This window comes from Atheta coriaria, unplaced genomic scaffold (assembly GCF_025399875.1).
Source record: "Atheta coriaria isolate IRGN ID8LTWV9N9 unplaced genomic scaffold, Caltech_Dcor_3.1 hic_scaffold_6_pilon, whole genome shotgun sequence".
Lineage (NCBI taxonomy): Eukaryota > Metazoa > Arthropoda > Insecta > Coleoptera > Staphylinidae > Dalotia > Dalotia coriaria.
The window spans coordinates 75,066-91,473 of NW_027045448.1; the positions used below are offsets into that span (position 1 = coordinate 75,066).

Genomic DNA, 16,408 nt, shown 5'->3' on the forward strand with positions numbered 1-16,408 from the left:
TTGCAAACAAAACACTAACGCATTGTGCAACCGAAACCGTGCCCGCTCGGTATTTACGTATGCAACGCAGAAGCGCTGCAGGATGCAAGATTACCACAAAAACAATAACAAAATAGACACTAAAATTTATAGCTCGCGCCTGTTGTGCTGCTGGCCTCCTGTTAACATCGCCTTTCTCCCGCGAGTGGCGCTCTTGTCGTTCACTCCGTTCCGCAAGGCTTGTCTTGCTACCTCCCTGTCTGACTCAGCCAGTCAACCAGTCGCTGCACGCCTTTGTCTCCGGCTGGGTGTCGCACTCGCGTGTCCGCTTATGTGCTGGATCAGTTCCAGATTGATCTATAATTGCACGGACTACTTCGACCTGGTGCTGCGGTGCCTGCTGCCGACGCTGCAAATGGCCGGCGCCGGCGATCGCCACTCCTACCAACACAACGATACCAGCAGCGACACGGAGGACTACAACGATGAGCGACGACGAAGAGTTTTTAAGAACCGCATGAGGTATGTGACCCCGGTCTGGGCAAACAAAAAAGAAATAATACAACTACGACCGACGAATCGAAACGATTCGCACATCACACAGAACATTTCATCTCACGCGCATATCTCGCCCTAGAATCATGAAATCATATCATGTTGAATAAATAATTAAAACAAATTAAAATCATGTACAATTCGCGTGTTAGTGTCTGTGTGTTACTACAGCGTTTGTTTTTGTTTTTACCTGGTTGTTTCGTTCAATTAATCACGATTAAATCGTAAATCAAACAAAGCGCGTTGCCGTTTGTTCAGCTAGTTTGTGCATTGTTTGCTTTTTGTTGATCTGTTGATGTGCCATTCGCGAACGTCAGTGTCTAGTCCCTTGTCTAGTCGACGTCGAAGATATTCGTTGTGAGACTGCAGCCATCATGCTTGCTTTGCCTAGTTATGGTTCGTGTTCCAAGCCGAAACCGTGCCTTGTACTTCGGTCATCATTGTCGGAATCTCGATGTCATAATCTAACTGCACACAATTCTCCTCGTAATAGGTACTTGCATTTCAACAACCGCTGCTTGTGTTCTCGCATCGCTTATGTGTGCGGTTGTTGGTTTTGTTGCAGATCGCGTCACCTGTTCACCGTCGGACTGCCAAAAAACAACCCAGCAATGAACATTGCCTCCAGTGATGATAGAGTTACACTGGTTGTTGATAACACAAGGTATAAATACTTCCCAATTATGCTAAGAAATCATTTTTTATTCAAGTTTTTCTTTTCTTTTTAGATTTGTTGTTGATCCAGCCATCTTCACAGCACATCCGAACACAATGCTGGGTCGAATGTTCAGCAGTGGTTTAGACATCACACACACGAACGATCGTGGTGAATACGAATTAGCCGAAGGGATTTCCGCCACTGTATTCCGTTCGATTTTGGAGTATTTTAAGGGCGGCGTGATTCGCTGCCCGCCAACAGTCTCTGTGCAGGAGTTGCGCGAGGCCTGTGATTATTTACTTGTGCCTTTTGATGCCGGCACAATTCGTTGTCAAAATTTACGTGAGTATCTTCAACAGAATCCAATAAATTGAAATATAAGTCGTGGAAAAAGTTTAATTTTGCAATTTGTAGGTGGTTTGCTTCATGAATTGTCAAATGAAGGCGCGCGTTGCCAATTCGAAGTGTTTCTGGAAGAGTTAATCCTCCCGCTGATGGTAAATTCAGCAGAGCGCGGTGATCGCGAGTGTCACATTGTGGTACTCTTAGAAGACGATACTGTTGATTGGGACGAAGAATATCCGCCGCAGATGGGCGAAGAGTACTCGCAGACAGTCAACAGTACAGCTATGTATCGTTTCTTCAAGTACATCGAAAACCGCGACGTTGCCAAACAAGTCCTAAAAGACAGAGGACTCAAAAAGATACGTCTCGGAATAGAAGGTGTGTAAATGTTAATTTAACTGTATAATAACTAATTATGAATTACTATTAGGTTACCCAACGTACAAGGAAAAAGTCCGTAAACGACCCGGCGGGCGCGCCGAAGTGATTTACAACTACGTGCAGCGACCGTTCATCCACATGTCATGGGAAAAGGAGGAGGCAAAAAGCCGCCACGTTGATTTCCAGTGTGTGAAGTCGAAGAGTGTAACAAATCTCGCCGAGGCGACCGCCGATCCCGCGATGGAGCAAGATTCGCGTGGAAATCCGATCAATCCACCAACGGAATCCCTGCGCCACTTGTCGTTGGAGATGCCCAATATGGCAGATAACGAGGAAGGTGCCGTAGGTGGCGGCGAGCTGGAGCCGGGCGGCGTTGACGACGCACTGAACAATTCTTAACTAAGCTGCGCATTACGACACACACAACAAGAGTATTCTAAGTATATAATAATCGAATCCGGAATTAAATCCAATTTTTAAATGTCTATTTACACCCGCCAAAAACACACACACACAAACGATGAGAGTTGTACATATAGTTAGGTCAGTTATAAGTTGGCACAAGAGTGAGGTTCAAAACCCAACGTGGTCGCTGTTGTGCTTTTGTTCTCTGTTTTGTTGTTGTACAGAATGAGATTGTGTTCGATTGCGCTTGCACAAAATGCCTTAAAGCGAAACAAGTCGAAGAACATCAGCCACAAGGCGTAATCTTAGTTTTTATCGTTTTTAGTCATTTGTGTACATAAACTTCGTTAACGATTTTTTGGTTGAACATTCCCAAAAATCCTCACACAAGTTTTGTTTTTTTGTATGTTCGTAAATATCGTCGTTTGTGACCTTTGAGACTGAAATTTACCAAGTTAAGAGATGTTTAGTTTGCTCAGAAAAGACAAAAATTCAACTGGATGATGCAAATAGGTTCATTTAAGTATTTATAGCCGATTCATTTGGTTGCTAGCAAGTTGAGACAATGAATGATAAAAGATGTTCTAAATTGAGTCAACTAAAACCAGTATCTATGCCACATTAAGAGTCTGAATATAATCCATGTTATTACTCTTTGATTGGAACATTTATAACAGATAGGCATTAGTGTTTTATACCTATTGATAATCAAATATATAATTAACCATACACTTAAATAATGCAGCAACATAGTTAATTTAGTGTTTATATATTAAATCTAAGATTATTTATCAACAGGTTCTTGTAATCTGAAACAATCAGTGACTACTTTCCATTTGTCTGCAATTGCTGTGATAATGAAGTTCTGCTGGAAGGTTTTGGGTACTTTGGCCTGATATCTCACATGTCCTGTTACTTGTATCATAAATGCAGGTTGATCCCCCACACATGGTGCTGTTTGAAATATTCATTTGTATTCAGTTAAATTAATTTAAAACCATTGAAAAACATTACCTATTATGGGTTGGGAGTCTAGTGTTATCACTTTATGATCTGTGGCTGGCAGCTCAATATAATATTTCTGAATTCCATCATTTCCTTGCACACCATTGCCATTCCATGATAAAACAGCTGAATCCATGTACAATCTCGACAACATCTACAAAAGAATATTTAGCTCAAGAGAAGAGTATTTAAAGTGCCTACATACATGTCGTCGTTTGTCCATTGTTTCATAGTACATTTTTGTGAATTCTTCGCCCATTCTGCACGCATGGTCAATTTTACCACGGTATGATGTATCCATTTTATTAAAATATATGTTGTGAAACCAGTTGAAATCCGTGGTGCAAACTAAAGAGATCAAAACATGAATTGTTGAGGTTAAGTTGCAGCTTAGTAATAAAACAGTTGGTGAACTTGTAAAATATCCCTAGATTTAAATATTTGTTGAATAAAACAAAAACTACTCAGATTGTTTGAAAACGAACAATAAATCGATAACTAATAAACAAATTTTGTTATTAAACTTTCAATGCAATAATAAATTGTAATATTTTAAGATTATTAAGTCACAAAGAACTATTCAAGGATGCTCAAGTACATATGTATGTGTAAAAATAGTTCAATCTGTACATAATGCGCTTTGTTTTCATATCTAAGAATACATTCGGTGTGTTTGTGTATTTGGGACGGCGTGAAATTCACGTGCGCGCTCTCAAAATTTCGCACGCTGCGCAATAAAACAAAACGCAAAATGCGCGCGCGAGGTGGGCGTAACGCGGCGCGCGAACGCGACCCACTGCCGTTCGGCGAACGTGAATGGACGAGTTGGACGCACGTCCACCGACCCGCGCGAATGCCTGCGATTCCTGTGCGAAACGCAGCGCAGCGCCGTCTCCACGTTTGCACACTCGTCGCATTTTTCCGGCGCGCACTCGCTTTACGCGCGTGTGTGTGTGTGTGTGAGGCGGCAAGAGGCAGCGCGTCCACACATACCTACACATAAACATGCACAGACTGCGTTGCTATCGATCATGAACCGCGCGCGAGGAGAACGCGGGCAGCGCGAAATTAACGCCGGAATAAGGAATATCGTGCACACACGCCGTACACGCCTCACGCGTTGCTAAATTACTTTTAATTGTTTAAATTTCGTTCATTTAAGATCTGCACGCTGCCCGGCATGTCTTACTGATCTACTGCATAGATTATGAAATAATTGAGCCGGTTATTATAGAATTGCAACACGGAAAACTTTTGTTTATTTACTAAATGTCCAGTTTTTAGTGACATTTGCCTTGCGGCACATTGCTACTAGATTTTGTATTGGAATTTATGCATTTTTAAATTTTCAGCGTTTTCTTGTGGTGAAAAAGCGCGTGATATTCAATTGGCGCCATGCGATCATTGGCATGATTATTTTTATGCTAATTGCGGCGCCGATGGACGTCCTCGCGTCAAAAATTGTACAATTAATTGGAACAATACTAATGAATGTCAGAATGTGGTTCGCAAGATAAAACATGAAACATTTCGCGCGAGAGTAACTGCATGCGAGTGCGACAAAGATACACAATTTGAACATTTGTCTTTGATGGTTGCTTATACACTGTGAACGCATGCGCAACTTTTGAAAGTTGAAAGAGAAAACGTTTTATCGCTAATTTGCAAGTGATATTATTAATGATACACGTGTAATGTTAAAGTTTAGACAATGTTTAATTAATTTCCAATGTGTGATTACCTACATTTAGAATAAATTTGTATATTTTGTTGTGGGATCCAACGAGGCGCATGCGCCGCACATGGAAAGTTTTAGCGCTACGACGTACGCTTATGCGACGGTCTCGCGATCACGGACTGGTTCGCCGCGAGCATCTCAGCAAGCGCTGCGAGCGCCCCGCTGCGGCGCCATCTAGCATGTCAATGTTGTTAGGCTTACCAAATGGAGTCCTAATGGAGTCGATTTTATCCCGAAAACGCTGAGCTACATCGAGAGGCATGGAAATTCCGCGAGAAATGGTAAAGCGGGAACGGTGAACGAGCGCGGCAGTGCGTCGAGAGACGCGCGCAGTGCGTGCGCGGCGTGTGTGCGTGCGGGTGGTGCGAATGTTTACACCACATACATGGGAGACACCTTTGCTGTTTGGCTGGTGATTTGCGACAATTATCAGCATGCCGGAGGCGCTAAACCCTCGGAGGTGCTACCAAATAACACCGAGGAATCAAAGTATCGAGTCGGCGACGTTGTGTGACATAAATTGCGCTCAGAGTGACGACGGCGCGGCTTAGCACCAGTCAGTTTGATCAGTCATTTTTTATTTTTGTACAAAACAGTGCCAGAATCTAAGAAAAACAAACCGGGGGATGCTGTGCAGGTACCGGCAGTTGCTGAATTATAGTGCTACAGTGTGATATTGGCGCAAATTACCGCCGGCAGCAAAAGATGTTTGTAAACAAACATTTGTGTGCATTTGAGTGACCCACCAACCCATAGCACACACTACCAGTGGGAAGAGAAGCATGACTCTAATGGAATGATTTGTTTCAGACATAGATGAGCCTACCTTTCAAAAACTTTTGTACAGATAAATATGTAGTGAGTACTTATTGATAAATATATTTGAATGTGGCATTGCTAACCAATTGTATTTTAGGTTGTGCAGTGACAAGTTACAAGCTGCACTATTTTGTGCGATGTCCCAGAGAGCAAAACGGCCTAACCGCTCTGACGATGGCACCGTTCCTGTTAAGAGGCGCAAGGTATGTGTGTTTAACTTTGTTTGTTTTTTAGCATGCTCCTGTTCACAATTTACTTTACAATTGTGAATGGTCATGCAGAGTGTCCTAATGTCGTATATTTTAGCGGCCGACGGCGCAAGAGGAAGAAGAGGCGACCGCCTTGGCATGGCGGCCCTACAACGACCTCAAGATCTACAATCGCGCGACGACGGAAGCGCCCGCCGAGTTGTTTCGCAAAGATCTCATTAGTGCGATGAAGCTGCCCGACTCGGAGCCGCTCGCATCTAATGAGTACTGGGTGATTGTGGATCAGTGGAAGCAGGAGTGGGAACGCGGCGTGCAGGTGCCGGTTAATCCCGACTCGCTCCCCGAACCGAGCGTCACTGTCACCCACTGCGCCACCGTGCATGTTAAACCTCTCACAGAATACAAACCGTGAGTAATAGTAGAGTCATCATTACTGTTTCAGTTGCTTAATGGGTGTAATGATAAGCCCGTTTTGTTTCTTTTTTTTTATAATAACATTTGGCGATACTGTTTTAGGCCAAAAACGCGTTACGTTCGAATAACAAAAGATGACCGGTTCAAACCGGAGGAGCACTCCCTGTCGACGGCGCCGGCGCAGGCGGAGGCTGCGTGCTCGTACGATCTGGATGAATGCGACGTAGCGTGGTTGCGGTTGTTGAACGCCGAACGGCTGGCGACGGGACTGAGTCCCATAAGTGAAGATCAATTGGAGCGCGTCATCGAGCGTTACGAGTTGCGATGTTGGGATCGCATTCAGGCGATTCTCCGCAATGAGGAAGGACTCGGTATTGAGTACGATGAGAACGTCATCTGCGATGTGTGTCGCTCGCCGGACAGCGAGGAGGGCAACGAGATGGTGTTTTGTGACGCGTGCAACATCTGCGTGCATCAGGCGTGCTACGGTATTACGCGTATCCCCGAGGGTCAGTGGTTGTGCTGTACGTGCGCGATTAAACAGCGCCCGGACTGTGTCCTCTGCCCTAACAAGGGCGGCGCCATGAAGAGTACGCGATCGGGTCAGAAGTGGGCGCACGTGTCGTGTGCGCTTTGGATTCCGGAGGTGAGTATCGGCTGCGTGGAGCGCATGGAGCCGATCACGAAGATCTCCAGCATCCCGACATCGCGCTGGGCGCTCATCTGTGTGCTGTGCCGGGAGCGCGTCGGCGCGTGTATTCAGTGCTCGGTGAAGACGTGCAAGACGGCCTACCATGTGACGTGCGCGTTTAAGCATGGCCTTGAGATGCGTGCGATCATCGAGGACGAGAACGCCGACGACGGCGTCAAACTGCGTTCGTATTGCGAGAAGCACTCAAAGTCCGGTAAGAAGGATGGCGGTCGGGCGGCTGCCTGCTCGGGGTCCGAGGACGATGACTGCAAACGCAAAAAACGCAAGGATATGACCTCGGAGGAGAAGAATTTGGCGCGAGCCGCGCGACAGTCGGAGATTGAAGCCGAGTTTCATCGGCATGTGGCTGTTAAAGATGTGGTGACCGCATGTATTGATGTGGATAATGATGCGCTGGTTGCCATCTACGGCTATTGGAAGTTGAAGCGAAGAGCTGGTCACAATCGGCCGCTGCTTCCGCCCAAGTATGAGGATGTTGACCTGCTCTCACACAAGCAGGAACAAGCTGATCTCGAGCGCATGAAGATGATTGTACAACTGCGCCAGGACCTGGAGCGCGTGCGCAATCTCTGCTACATGGTCAGCCGACGTGAGAAACTTTCACGTTCGTACTTTAAGCTGCGCGAGTCGACGTTCCAGAAGCAGGTGGCTGTTTTGCGTTGTCCAAACCTTAGTCCGAAGGTAACCGACGCTGTGGTGGCGGCCAACCGTGGTCCTTCCATCTATGATCGCTTCTATTCGAACGCCGACGATGTCACCATGAACGTGGAGAGCATGATAGCGCGTATCACGGGTTGTAAGTCGCCGCAGCCGGATTCTGCGGACGAACGCAAGCCCGAGGTCAACGGTCTTTTCAAGGACGTTAAAAACAATCCGTACAAGAAGCTTTATTTCAACGGTTCCAGTAAACGGCGCAGTGCTAGTTTGTGTAGTAGTTTGTCGAGTAGTGAAGACTCCGCCGATGATAAGCGGTTGCCGAAACCGCGACACAACAAGGAGAACCGTCTGCACAGCAGTACCGATGACGAAAAACCGGTGATCAAGAAGGGTACGCCTGTGAAGAATAGCAAAGCTGAACGCCGCCGAAAACACTTCAGCATATCGCGCGCGCTTGATAGTAGCAGCGAGGAGGACGTTAAGCACGTGAAGAAGGAAGCGAACACGTCGAATTCACGACTGAAACAGATGGAGAGAGAGCTGGTGGGCTTCTCGGCGTCGGATAGCGATGAATTGATGCCTATCAAGACCTCCAGCCCACGATCCAGTCCGAACAAGCGTGCGATGTCCTCGATATACTCTGATAGCGATACCTCTGATTCATCGGCGCGCAACGACGCCAGCGACAGTCAGTCGCAGAGCAAACTGCGCACCAAGGCGGCGATGAAGGACTTCTCGCACAAGCAACTCAATAAGTCGCCCAATAAGAGCAGTCCCGAGAACAAGAAGAAAACAAAAGACGAAAGGGACAAGGATAAGGATAAAGAGAAGGAGAAGGAGGAAATCACGAGTAAGGACAAGGAGCGAAGCAAGAAGGATGCCAAGAAGAAGAACTACGTACCGTCTGATCTCATCGTGCCGCAGCGGCAAGCCGCTAAGAAAGCGACCGAAAACCTCAAGTCGACGACGGTCACGCGGGCCAAGGAAGTGCCAAGCGATGCGGACGTCAAGGCAGAACCGGAGAGAGAAAAGGAAAAGGAGAAAGAAAAAGAGAAGCCTATTCCACCAGTGTTAACAAAGCCGAAGAAACTGGGGCGGCCGCCGAAAGACCAGAAGGAGAAGGAACTCAAGGAGATGAGAGAGAAGGAAAAGGAGGAGAAGCGATTGAAGGAAATCAAGGAGAAGTCGTCGAAGGAGAGCAAAGAAAAGGAAGAGAAGAAGGAAGACATTTTCGACTTGGACAAAGAACTGGATAAGACTGATTTGGACATTCTCGCATACGTACCGCAACGCCAAGCGGCCAAGAAAGCAGCAGAGCACATCAAGGGACTAGGAAATAAACCTCTCACAGCGGCCGATTCTCTTGAAGAGAAGAAATCGCTTTCCAAAGATGATGAAAAACCGCATGAAAAGAGCCCGAAGAAAGACGACCGCAAGAAGGATGAGAAACCGCCGGCGAAACTTTCAGACAAGCGAAAATCTTCAACGAACACTAGCTCGAGTTCATCAAGCAGTTCTAGTAGTTCATCTTCATCGGCGAGTTCATCTTCCGATAGCGAGAGCGATAGTCCCCGCAAGAAGCCGGCTGCTGCGGAGAGTTTACCAAAGGCAGTCGAGCCGCCCACGGCGGCGGCGGCAGCTGGTGGAGGCCGGCGTAGCGGTGTCAAAGACTGGCCCTTTCTTGACAAGGCAGCCAAGTCCGCGGCATCCTCAAGCTCCTCCACCGATTCCAGCGACAGCGACGGCCCGCGAAACAATAAAGGGCGCGCAGCCTCCAAGTCTCCTGCTGCTCGACGGACATCCAATAAGTCTGGTCGGAAAGGCGCCGCCGACAAGAAGTCACCCGCGGCGGCACCTGAGAGAGAGAAATCTGCGCGACCACGCGGCCGACCGCCCGGCAGGGGACGCGCACGCGGTTCTCCGGGTGCAGCGACAACTCCCACGGCCGCCGTCGCCAAACCGAACTCAGGCGATCGGCTCGCAGCTCATGTCCGGCATGGAGATCTCGCTGAGCGTGAACGTGCCGAGCCCAGGGCCAAGGCCCGGAAGGGAAAATCAACTGACGTGGAAGAGCAGTCGGCTGCGATCGATGACCGGCAGCGCTCTCCTGCAAAGAACGATTCGAAACAAACGCCTGCCGATGTCAGCCCAGTCGGTAGGAAGGGCAAACTATTCTCTCCGGTCCGCAATGCCGAGTCGGAAAAGAAGATGAGATCGCCAGCGGCCGCCTCCAAGGAGCGCGAGCGTGAATGCGAAAAGAAAGAGGAAGAACCAGAACCGACCAATCTCGAGAAGGAGATCATGGAGCGTAAGGTCGCTAGCAATAAAACAAGTAAATCCAAGTTTGACCGCATGTTCTTCGACAACAAAGAAAAAGACAAGGCAATCAAGGAGAAAGTGAACAAATCGCCGGTGAAAGAGAACAAGGAACCGATTGGCACGCCACATGTCAAACAGGCGAGCCCCAACAAGAAATCACCATCTAAAGCGATCAAGAGCCTCGACGATATCTTCGCAAACAAGTTGTCCAACTCGTTGAACACCAAATCACCTTCTCATGAAAAAGTATTGCCACCTGTAAAGCACGAGGATGATATCTTCAAGATTGAGGACGATAAGAGTCGGCACAACTACCAAAACACACATTCCAACGATGATTTACTGGATGACATTGATGACATCTTTGACAATGACTTTGGCATTTCATCGAAAGACGAAGATATAATTAAATTGCCTTTAACTTTCAATATTGCTGGATCAATGGTCTTGCGAGAAGATTCCAAGGAAGACTCAGCGCGAGAAACATTGAATTTGGTGGAAAAACTGAGAGGTAACATGGGTTTGACTAAAAAGTCCACCAGCATAGACATCGATGATGCCATTAGTGTCGCATCGAGTAAACCAGAAGACCGCATGGATTCTGATCAAAGCGTGCCGCAGGTGCTGGATGAAAAACCCGATGAAAAGGAACTTCCACCTATGGCGCCGTCAATTGCACTGCAGCCACAAATCAATCTTCAGGTCGCCATTACCAAGTTCGAGGAGAAGACTTACAAGTTTGACAGGAGCGACGCACACACGGAGGATAAATCCGTGCCGGACATGCAGCAGCATACTGACGGTGCAGCGCAGGCGGACGAACGATGGGTACCACCTAGCGATTACACTCCGTCTACTTTTGAAAACAAACCCGCTTCTATGTTACTGCACGACGACCCGGCGGCGATGGCAAAGAGTCAGAGTCCAATGGGAGCTGATCGTCGTCATGTGGCACGTACGCCTTTCTTGGACGCTGCTTCTTCTCTGGATTGCATGCCTAGCCCGACGCCGTATAATGATCTGCATCCGCAAGGTAAATGGGCGGAGGCTAATCTTATGCCCAATCGACGCAGTTCTTCAAGTTCGGTAGCCAGTTCGGCGAGTAATATATCACGTCGTAACAATGACGATGATGAGCTGCTGAAACGACACGACTTGCCCGTTGCTCCTAACTTTGGTCATCCCGCAATGGACGTTATCAACAACCTGCCAAACCTGTTGCCGCAGCCCAATCTGCTTCAATTTCCACCGAATGCGTTGGATCCTGCCTTCCAGCAGTTTTCCAACGTTGCGAATCAGTTTGTGGGTAATCCGGTGAGTCTTTTTCCACCGGCTAACGCGAACGCGCAGTTGCCGTTCCCTTCGCCTGGAGCGGCCATGTTTCCGCCGCCATTTGGAGCTTCGTATCCTACACCTTTGTCTGTGATTCCACCGTTGAGTAAACCGAGCGAAGAGATGAATATCCCACAAACGGCAGCGTTTACCTCCTCGCAGCACAACATGGCTCTGACAGCTGCGATGGTCAACATGACCAATGCGTTTGCTCCTGCGTCTAAAGCCGATGACGAGGACGATACCGCATGCGGGATGGATATTGTCCCAGGAGTGGGCACAATGTCTGATATTGAAGCCCTGCCCGGGAAGAACGAACTCAAGGATGAAGCTCCAATGGTTCAAGCGCAAACGCCCGTACCGGTGCCGGATGCTTCGCCAGCGCTGAGCAATTCCACGCCCAATCACGTGCAACCGTCGCCGAATCCGTCCGTCAAGTCGAACAGTTCCTCAGGGAAGAAGTCCCCAAGCAAACCGACGCGAACCTCGGCACGTTTTCTCTCACAGCACCTGCAAGAGAAGAAATCACCCAGCAAGTCGCCTGGAAAGTCTCCGCGACAGGATCTCAAAGCGTCTTCCACCGGCAAAAAGGAGAAGAAAGTCGGAAAGGGCAGCAGTGGGCGAGGCGCCCAATCACAGAATCGAGGACGAGGGCGTGGACGGGGACGAGGACGTCCGCCAAACGCATCGGTACATCATCACAACGAGTTCGCTTTCGATGTTAACACCATTCACAACAAATTGGTTGGCACCGTGTATGATCTTGATTTCGATGACGATATGAACGAGTGCGGCGACTTGCGAGCAATGCGCGAGCGACGCAAGTCTTCGGATCCACATGATGCAAGGAAAGCAGATTCGCCGAAATTCACGAGTCCGTCACACAAAAATCGGTATCATTTGAGTGAGCTGCGACCACCGACGCCCATTAGTGACACGCAGAGCTCGCTTTCGAAACCAACATCACCCGAACCGCAGATAGAGTGCGAGAAAACGTTCCCAACGGTAGTGCCGCCAGTAATGCCAGGGCCGGTGGACATGCGCACTTACAGCAGTACGCTAGAGAGTTCCACGTATCAGGAGAGCAGTCTTATGAAGTTTAACAGCACAGTTCCGCCATCGATAGATCTCGCTGCTCAGGAACACGAACAAGAGTTGGAAGAGTTTGACAAAGAATTGCAAAATTCTTTAGCGAAACAACCTGAAGAACCAACGATGCCTGAAATTAATAAGATCAAGGTATCTTTGTCGGACTCTCGAAATCAACTCAAAGTCAAGATCAAGGGCCCGATTGCGAATTACACATCGTCTTATAGCAGCACAGTCACACCTCTTCCGCCTGTAAGCGATTCAATCACAAATGCGCACGCACTCTACACCAATTCTATCTCAAACGCGATCAACAATACGCCGGTTAACACCAACTCAGGCGTTACCAACTTGCATCGAATGCGCAAGAAGGAACTTCTTCGTCAGTATTGTTCTCAGGGTATGAACACCTCGGATCCTCTTAATATCACGCCTGGTGTGTCCACGCCAGTGACGCCTTCTTTAAACCGCACCATCATCACAATTCCAAAGGCGGTTGCGTCGATGACGTCCATCCCAACCAAGGACGATTATCGCGACTACCGTACGGGTAACGACGAGATCTTTGAGACGAAGATTCGCAAGGATAAACCGAAATCTGGTCTTAGAGAGTTGCGACAATTGGATGTGCCTTTCGGCAGTATTATGACCAACATGGAGGATGAGAACTCAACGGAGAGGCGACGATCGATTGGTTCGAATAACGGTACCAATCCGAGCGAAAAGCGACGTGGTCGACCACCGAGAAGTGCTTCTTCAGGACTACCACCTGGTCAGCAGACAGCTCCGAAGTTGAAGATTAAGATTGGTGCTAACAATATCGTATCCAGTGCTAATGTGGAACCGTTGCCGGCGTTGAACGATTCGAAGATCGATGATAGAAGGGATAGGATTCGCCCGCCGAAGAAACGTCTCTCTGCTTCGGTGGCAAAGCCTTCAGTTGAGGATCTTAAGCGCGAGAGCATGAAATTCCGTAAACAGGTGATGGCCGACTTCAGCGAAAAGAGTGAAAAGAGCGAACGCAAAGAAAAGAAGAAGAAGGATAAGGATAAAGACAAGAGCAGTCGCAAGAGTAAAAAGAAAAAGAAGCAAGACCTGCAGATCGTGGCCCCCGCAGCGACAGACTCCAACAAGTTGATCATCCGCCTGCGGAAGAACGACGATGCGACGACGGCGCCGCACCCGCCACCAACATCAACACCCGCGGAAGTGAATAAAATCGAGTGCGCGAACGTCGCCGATAACGAGCGTGCCGGTGAACGGACAGAAGGTAAAAGTGTCGACGGGGAAGTGAGTGCGAACAAGGCGGACGCGCCGCACGATGCCGCCATTGTGAAATCCGTCGTAAACGACGAACGGACGAGCGGTGGTAACGCGAGCGCGAGTGACCAGGACCGAGAGAAGATCGTGACGCCCATCAAGCTGAAGCTAGCACGATGCAAGGAGGGATTCGTGATGAAGGCGCCGACTCAGGCGGTAGCGGACGGCGGCCATCCGCCGAAGGCTGCGGCGCCCGCATCACCGGCGGCGGCCACCCTGAATCTCCACGAACCTACACCACCGCCGCCGGTGCACGCGCCGACCCCGCTGCCGCTCAACAAGGACTGCGAGGTTAGATGATAGAGCGCAGCGGCGAGACTAAATTATTTATATCGTAGCATTCTAATGATAATATGAAATTAATTATGAAGAGGTGCGGACGTAGACGGAGGCGTATAAGCAATTTGTACATAGCAGTCAGATTTAAATTAATTTTAACTTAAATGACGAGATCACAAACGAAGCGCGTGGCTTCAGAGCTGAGCGCCCGTTGAAATTCTATTATAAATACGAAAATGGCGCGCGCCTGGCAGCGCCACCTGATGATGGTATTGTAACATAAGCCAGCTTGCCGCCCACAGCGGCGGTGAGCGTGTAAATATTTATGCTGTATGTCGTTTTTAGTAGTTAGGACAAGAGCCCATCTCACGCCAGACTATTGTGTATGTCTTTGATTATTTCGATGTACAAAATGTCAATTACATTCACGCAACAAGCAAAAAGCAAGATGGCGGCGCGCGAGACATGCGAGGCAGGCGGGGCTCGCGCGCAGCATCGGAAGGACACAATGTATTCATATTTTTGTACATACTTGTAAGTTATTATGGTAATAACTGTGAATATTATTGATAATTAATTATACATAGCGCTAATTTATATTATTAATTAAATGATATGCATATATTGACGCCGGAGCGGAGGATGAGGAGGAGGAGGAGGAGGAGGGGAGGAAATGTTTCATTTGATGAAATGAATGATTAACTCGTGTTGACAATTTTTGATATAGCTAGCAATCGTTATTCTACTACCCAAACCTTAAATGATAAATTAGAGAAATTCGATTACTGCGATTCGTACAATGTATAAAACCAACTCAAAAGCAAAGCGAACACAAAAACAGCTGAACGTTTTTTTTGTAAACATGTGAATGCGTAGCGAGATGATAATGAGAAATTTTGAAACTGTACAGGAACAAATGGCTTGCGTGAGTGCAATTTTTATTTATTACGAATTGTTGTTGTCAAGGCCATTAATTTATCATTATGAGTGTAATTGTTTGAGATGGAAATTATTTTTTTGTACATTCTCGTTTTATATTTTATTAATTTTGTGGTCGTTTCATTCAGTACTCGTGTACAAAATCGAGCAAATCTCTTTCAATCTATTATTTTTTTTTTTGTACTAAGCACGTGTTATTGAAATGATGATTTTTACTTAACGATGAAAGAACATTGAAAACAAAAGCTGTCGAAGCGACAAAAGATTTTCCACAGCAATCAGCAAGCAAACACAAAATACGATTATAAAATACAATTATTTACGATTATTATTATATTATAAGATATTTTATTTTTTATACCTGATGTTTTTTTTTTTATTTAAGTGAGAAGCGAAAGAGATTTTATTAAAGAGCATCCTTTTATTTATAGTCACTGACACACAACTACACAAACAACACAACCATTTTTAACTGCATTCGTTTGTTAAGCAAGTGGTCAACAAAATGCACAAGCCATTTGTTTTTCTCTCCATGTTTTGAAACTCTTACAGCAAACAGCGGAATATATGATATTAAATTAAACATTGATGCGAATTATGTAATGATGTGTGATCTTGATTGATCGAGAAGCGTTTAGCGAAAAATAATTGCAATGATCTGGAGTTTCCGACTGGTTTCTGTACGCGTGCAGACAACGCGACAAATTCAACGAATTCCAACGCTTGCAAAGCCACATTTCATAAATTAAGGTAAATTTTATATTTCAGGACATCACCATTCAATCATTATTGTGAATTTACTTACTAAAGATGTTAAATCAACCGTAGAAATTTGCACAAACAAAAAATTCGGTTTTAAAAAAGCACGTTGTTCTCTTGTAAATTATTTCGTGATGAATTTGAGTGCTTTGTCTTCATGTGGGGAACCAAGTCGAAACTATAAATTAATTACTAAGAGAAAACAAAAAATATTATTAATCGTATTGTACCTATCTTGTAAATAAACTAATGATTATTACGTAAATATTTTGTACATCTTTAGATTCATTTTAAAATTCAATGGCCACGTGCGTGTCCAGTGGTTTCATTCCTGCTATTTTTTTTGTTTGTAACATGTGTTGCCTATATTAATTTTTTTAATGCATTTTTTATCAGAGGTTTACATACAAACTTAATATAATATTTTGTATCACGAAAGAAAAAAATATTTGATTCGGTTTCGATAAAACACATTTTAGATGAAGAATTATTTT

General features: G+C 46.5%; 3 protein-coding genes across 4 annotated transcripts; 2 read left to right on the plus strand and 1 right to left on the minus strand.

Annotated features, from left to right (window-relative positions):
- The first annotated feature begins 67 nt into the window (after positions 1-67).
- Positions 68-3,063, plus strand: mri (BTB/POZ domain-containing protein mrityu). 2 transcript variants are annotated; one of them, XM_065305028.1, is made up of 6 exons: positions 68-501; positions 926-1,027; positions 1,100-1,198; positions 1,263-1,534; positions 1,607-1,915; positions 1,968-3,063. In XM_065305028.1, the coding sequence occupies exons 1-6, from the start codon at positions 83-85 to the stop codon at positions 2,315-2,317; spliced, it is 1,551 nt and encodes a 516-aa protein (XP_065161100.1). In that variant the 5' UTR covers positions 68-82; the 3' UTR covers positions 2,318-3,063. The 2 variants fall into 2 exon arrangements, with proteins under 2 accessions (XP_065161100.1, XP_065161101.1); XM_065305029.1 differs by lacking the exon at positions 926-1,027.
- Positions 3,064-3,076: 13 nt separating this feature from the next.
- On the minus strand, positions 3,077-3,706 carry Nxt1 (NTF2-related export protein 1). The gene is made up of 3 exons (XM_065305030.1): positions 3,534-3,706; positions 3,338-3,482; positions 3,077-3,277 (listed from the first exon to the last, which is right to left on the minus strand). Exons 1-3 carry the CDS (start codon positions 3,627-3,629, stop codon positions 3,108-3,110), a joined length of 411 nt encoding a protein of 136 aa, XP_065161102.1. The 5' UTR covers positions 3,630-3,706; the 3' UTR covers positions 3,077-3,107.
- Positions 3,707-5,218: 1,512 nt separating this feature from the next.
- rno (PHD finger protein rhinoceros) lies at positions 5,219-16,179 on the plus strand. The gene is made up of 5 exons (XM_065304425.1): positions 5,219-5,347; positions 5,877-5,924; positions 5,983-6,088; positions 6,192-6,502; positions 6,611-16,179. The coding sequence occupies exons 3-5, from the start codon at positions 6,023-6,025 to the stop codon at positions 14,235-14,237; spliced, it is 8,004 nt and encodes a 2,667-aa protein (XP_065160497.1). The 5' UTR covers positions 5,219-5,347; positions 5,877-5,924; positions 5,983-6,022; the 3' UTR covers positions 14,238-16,179.
- The last annotated feature ends 229 nt before the right edge of the window (positions 16,180-16,408 follow it).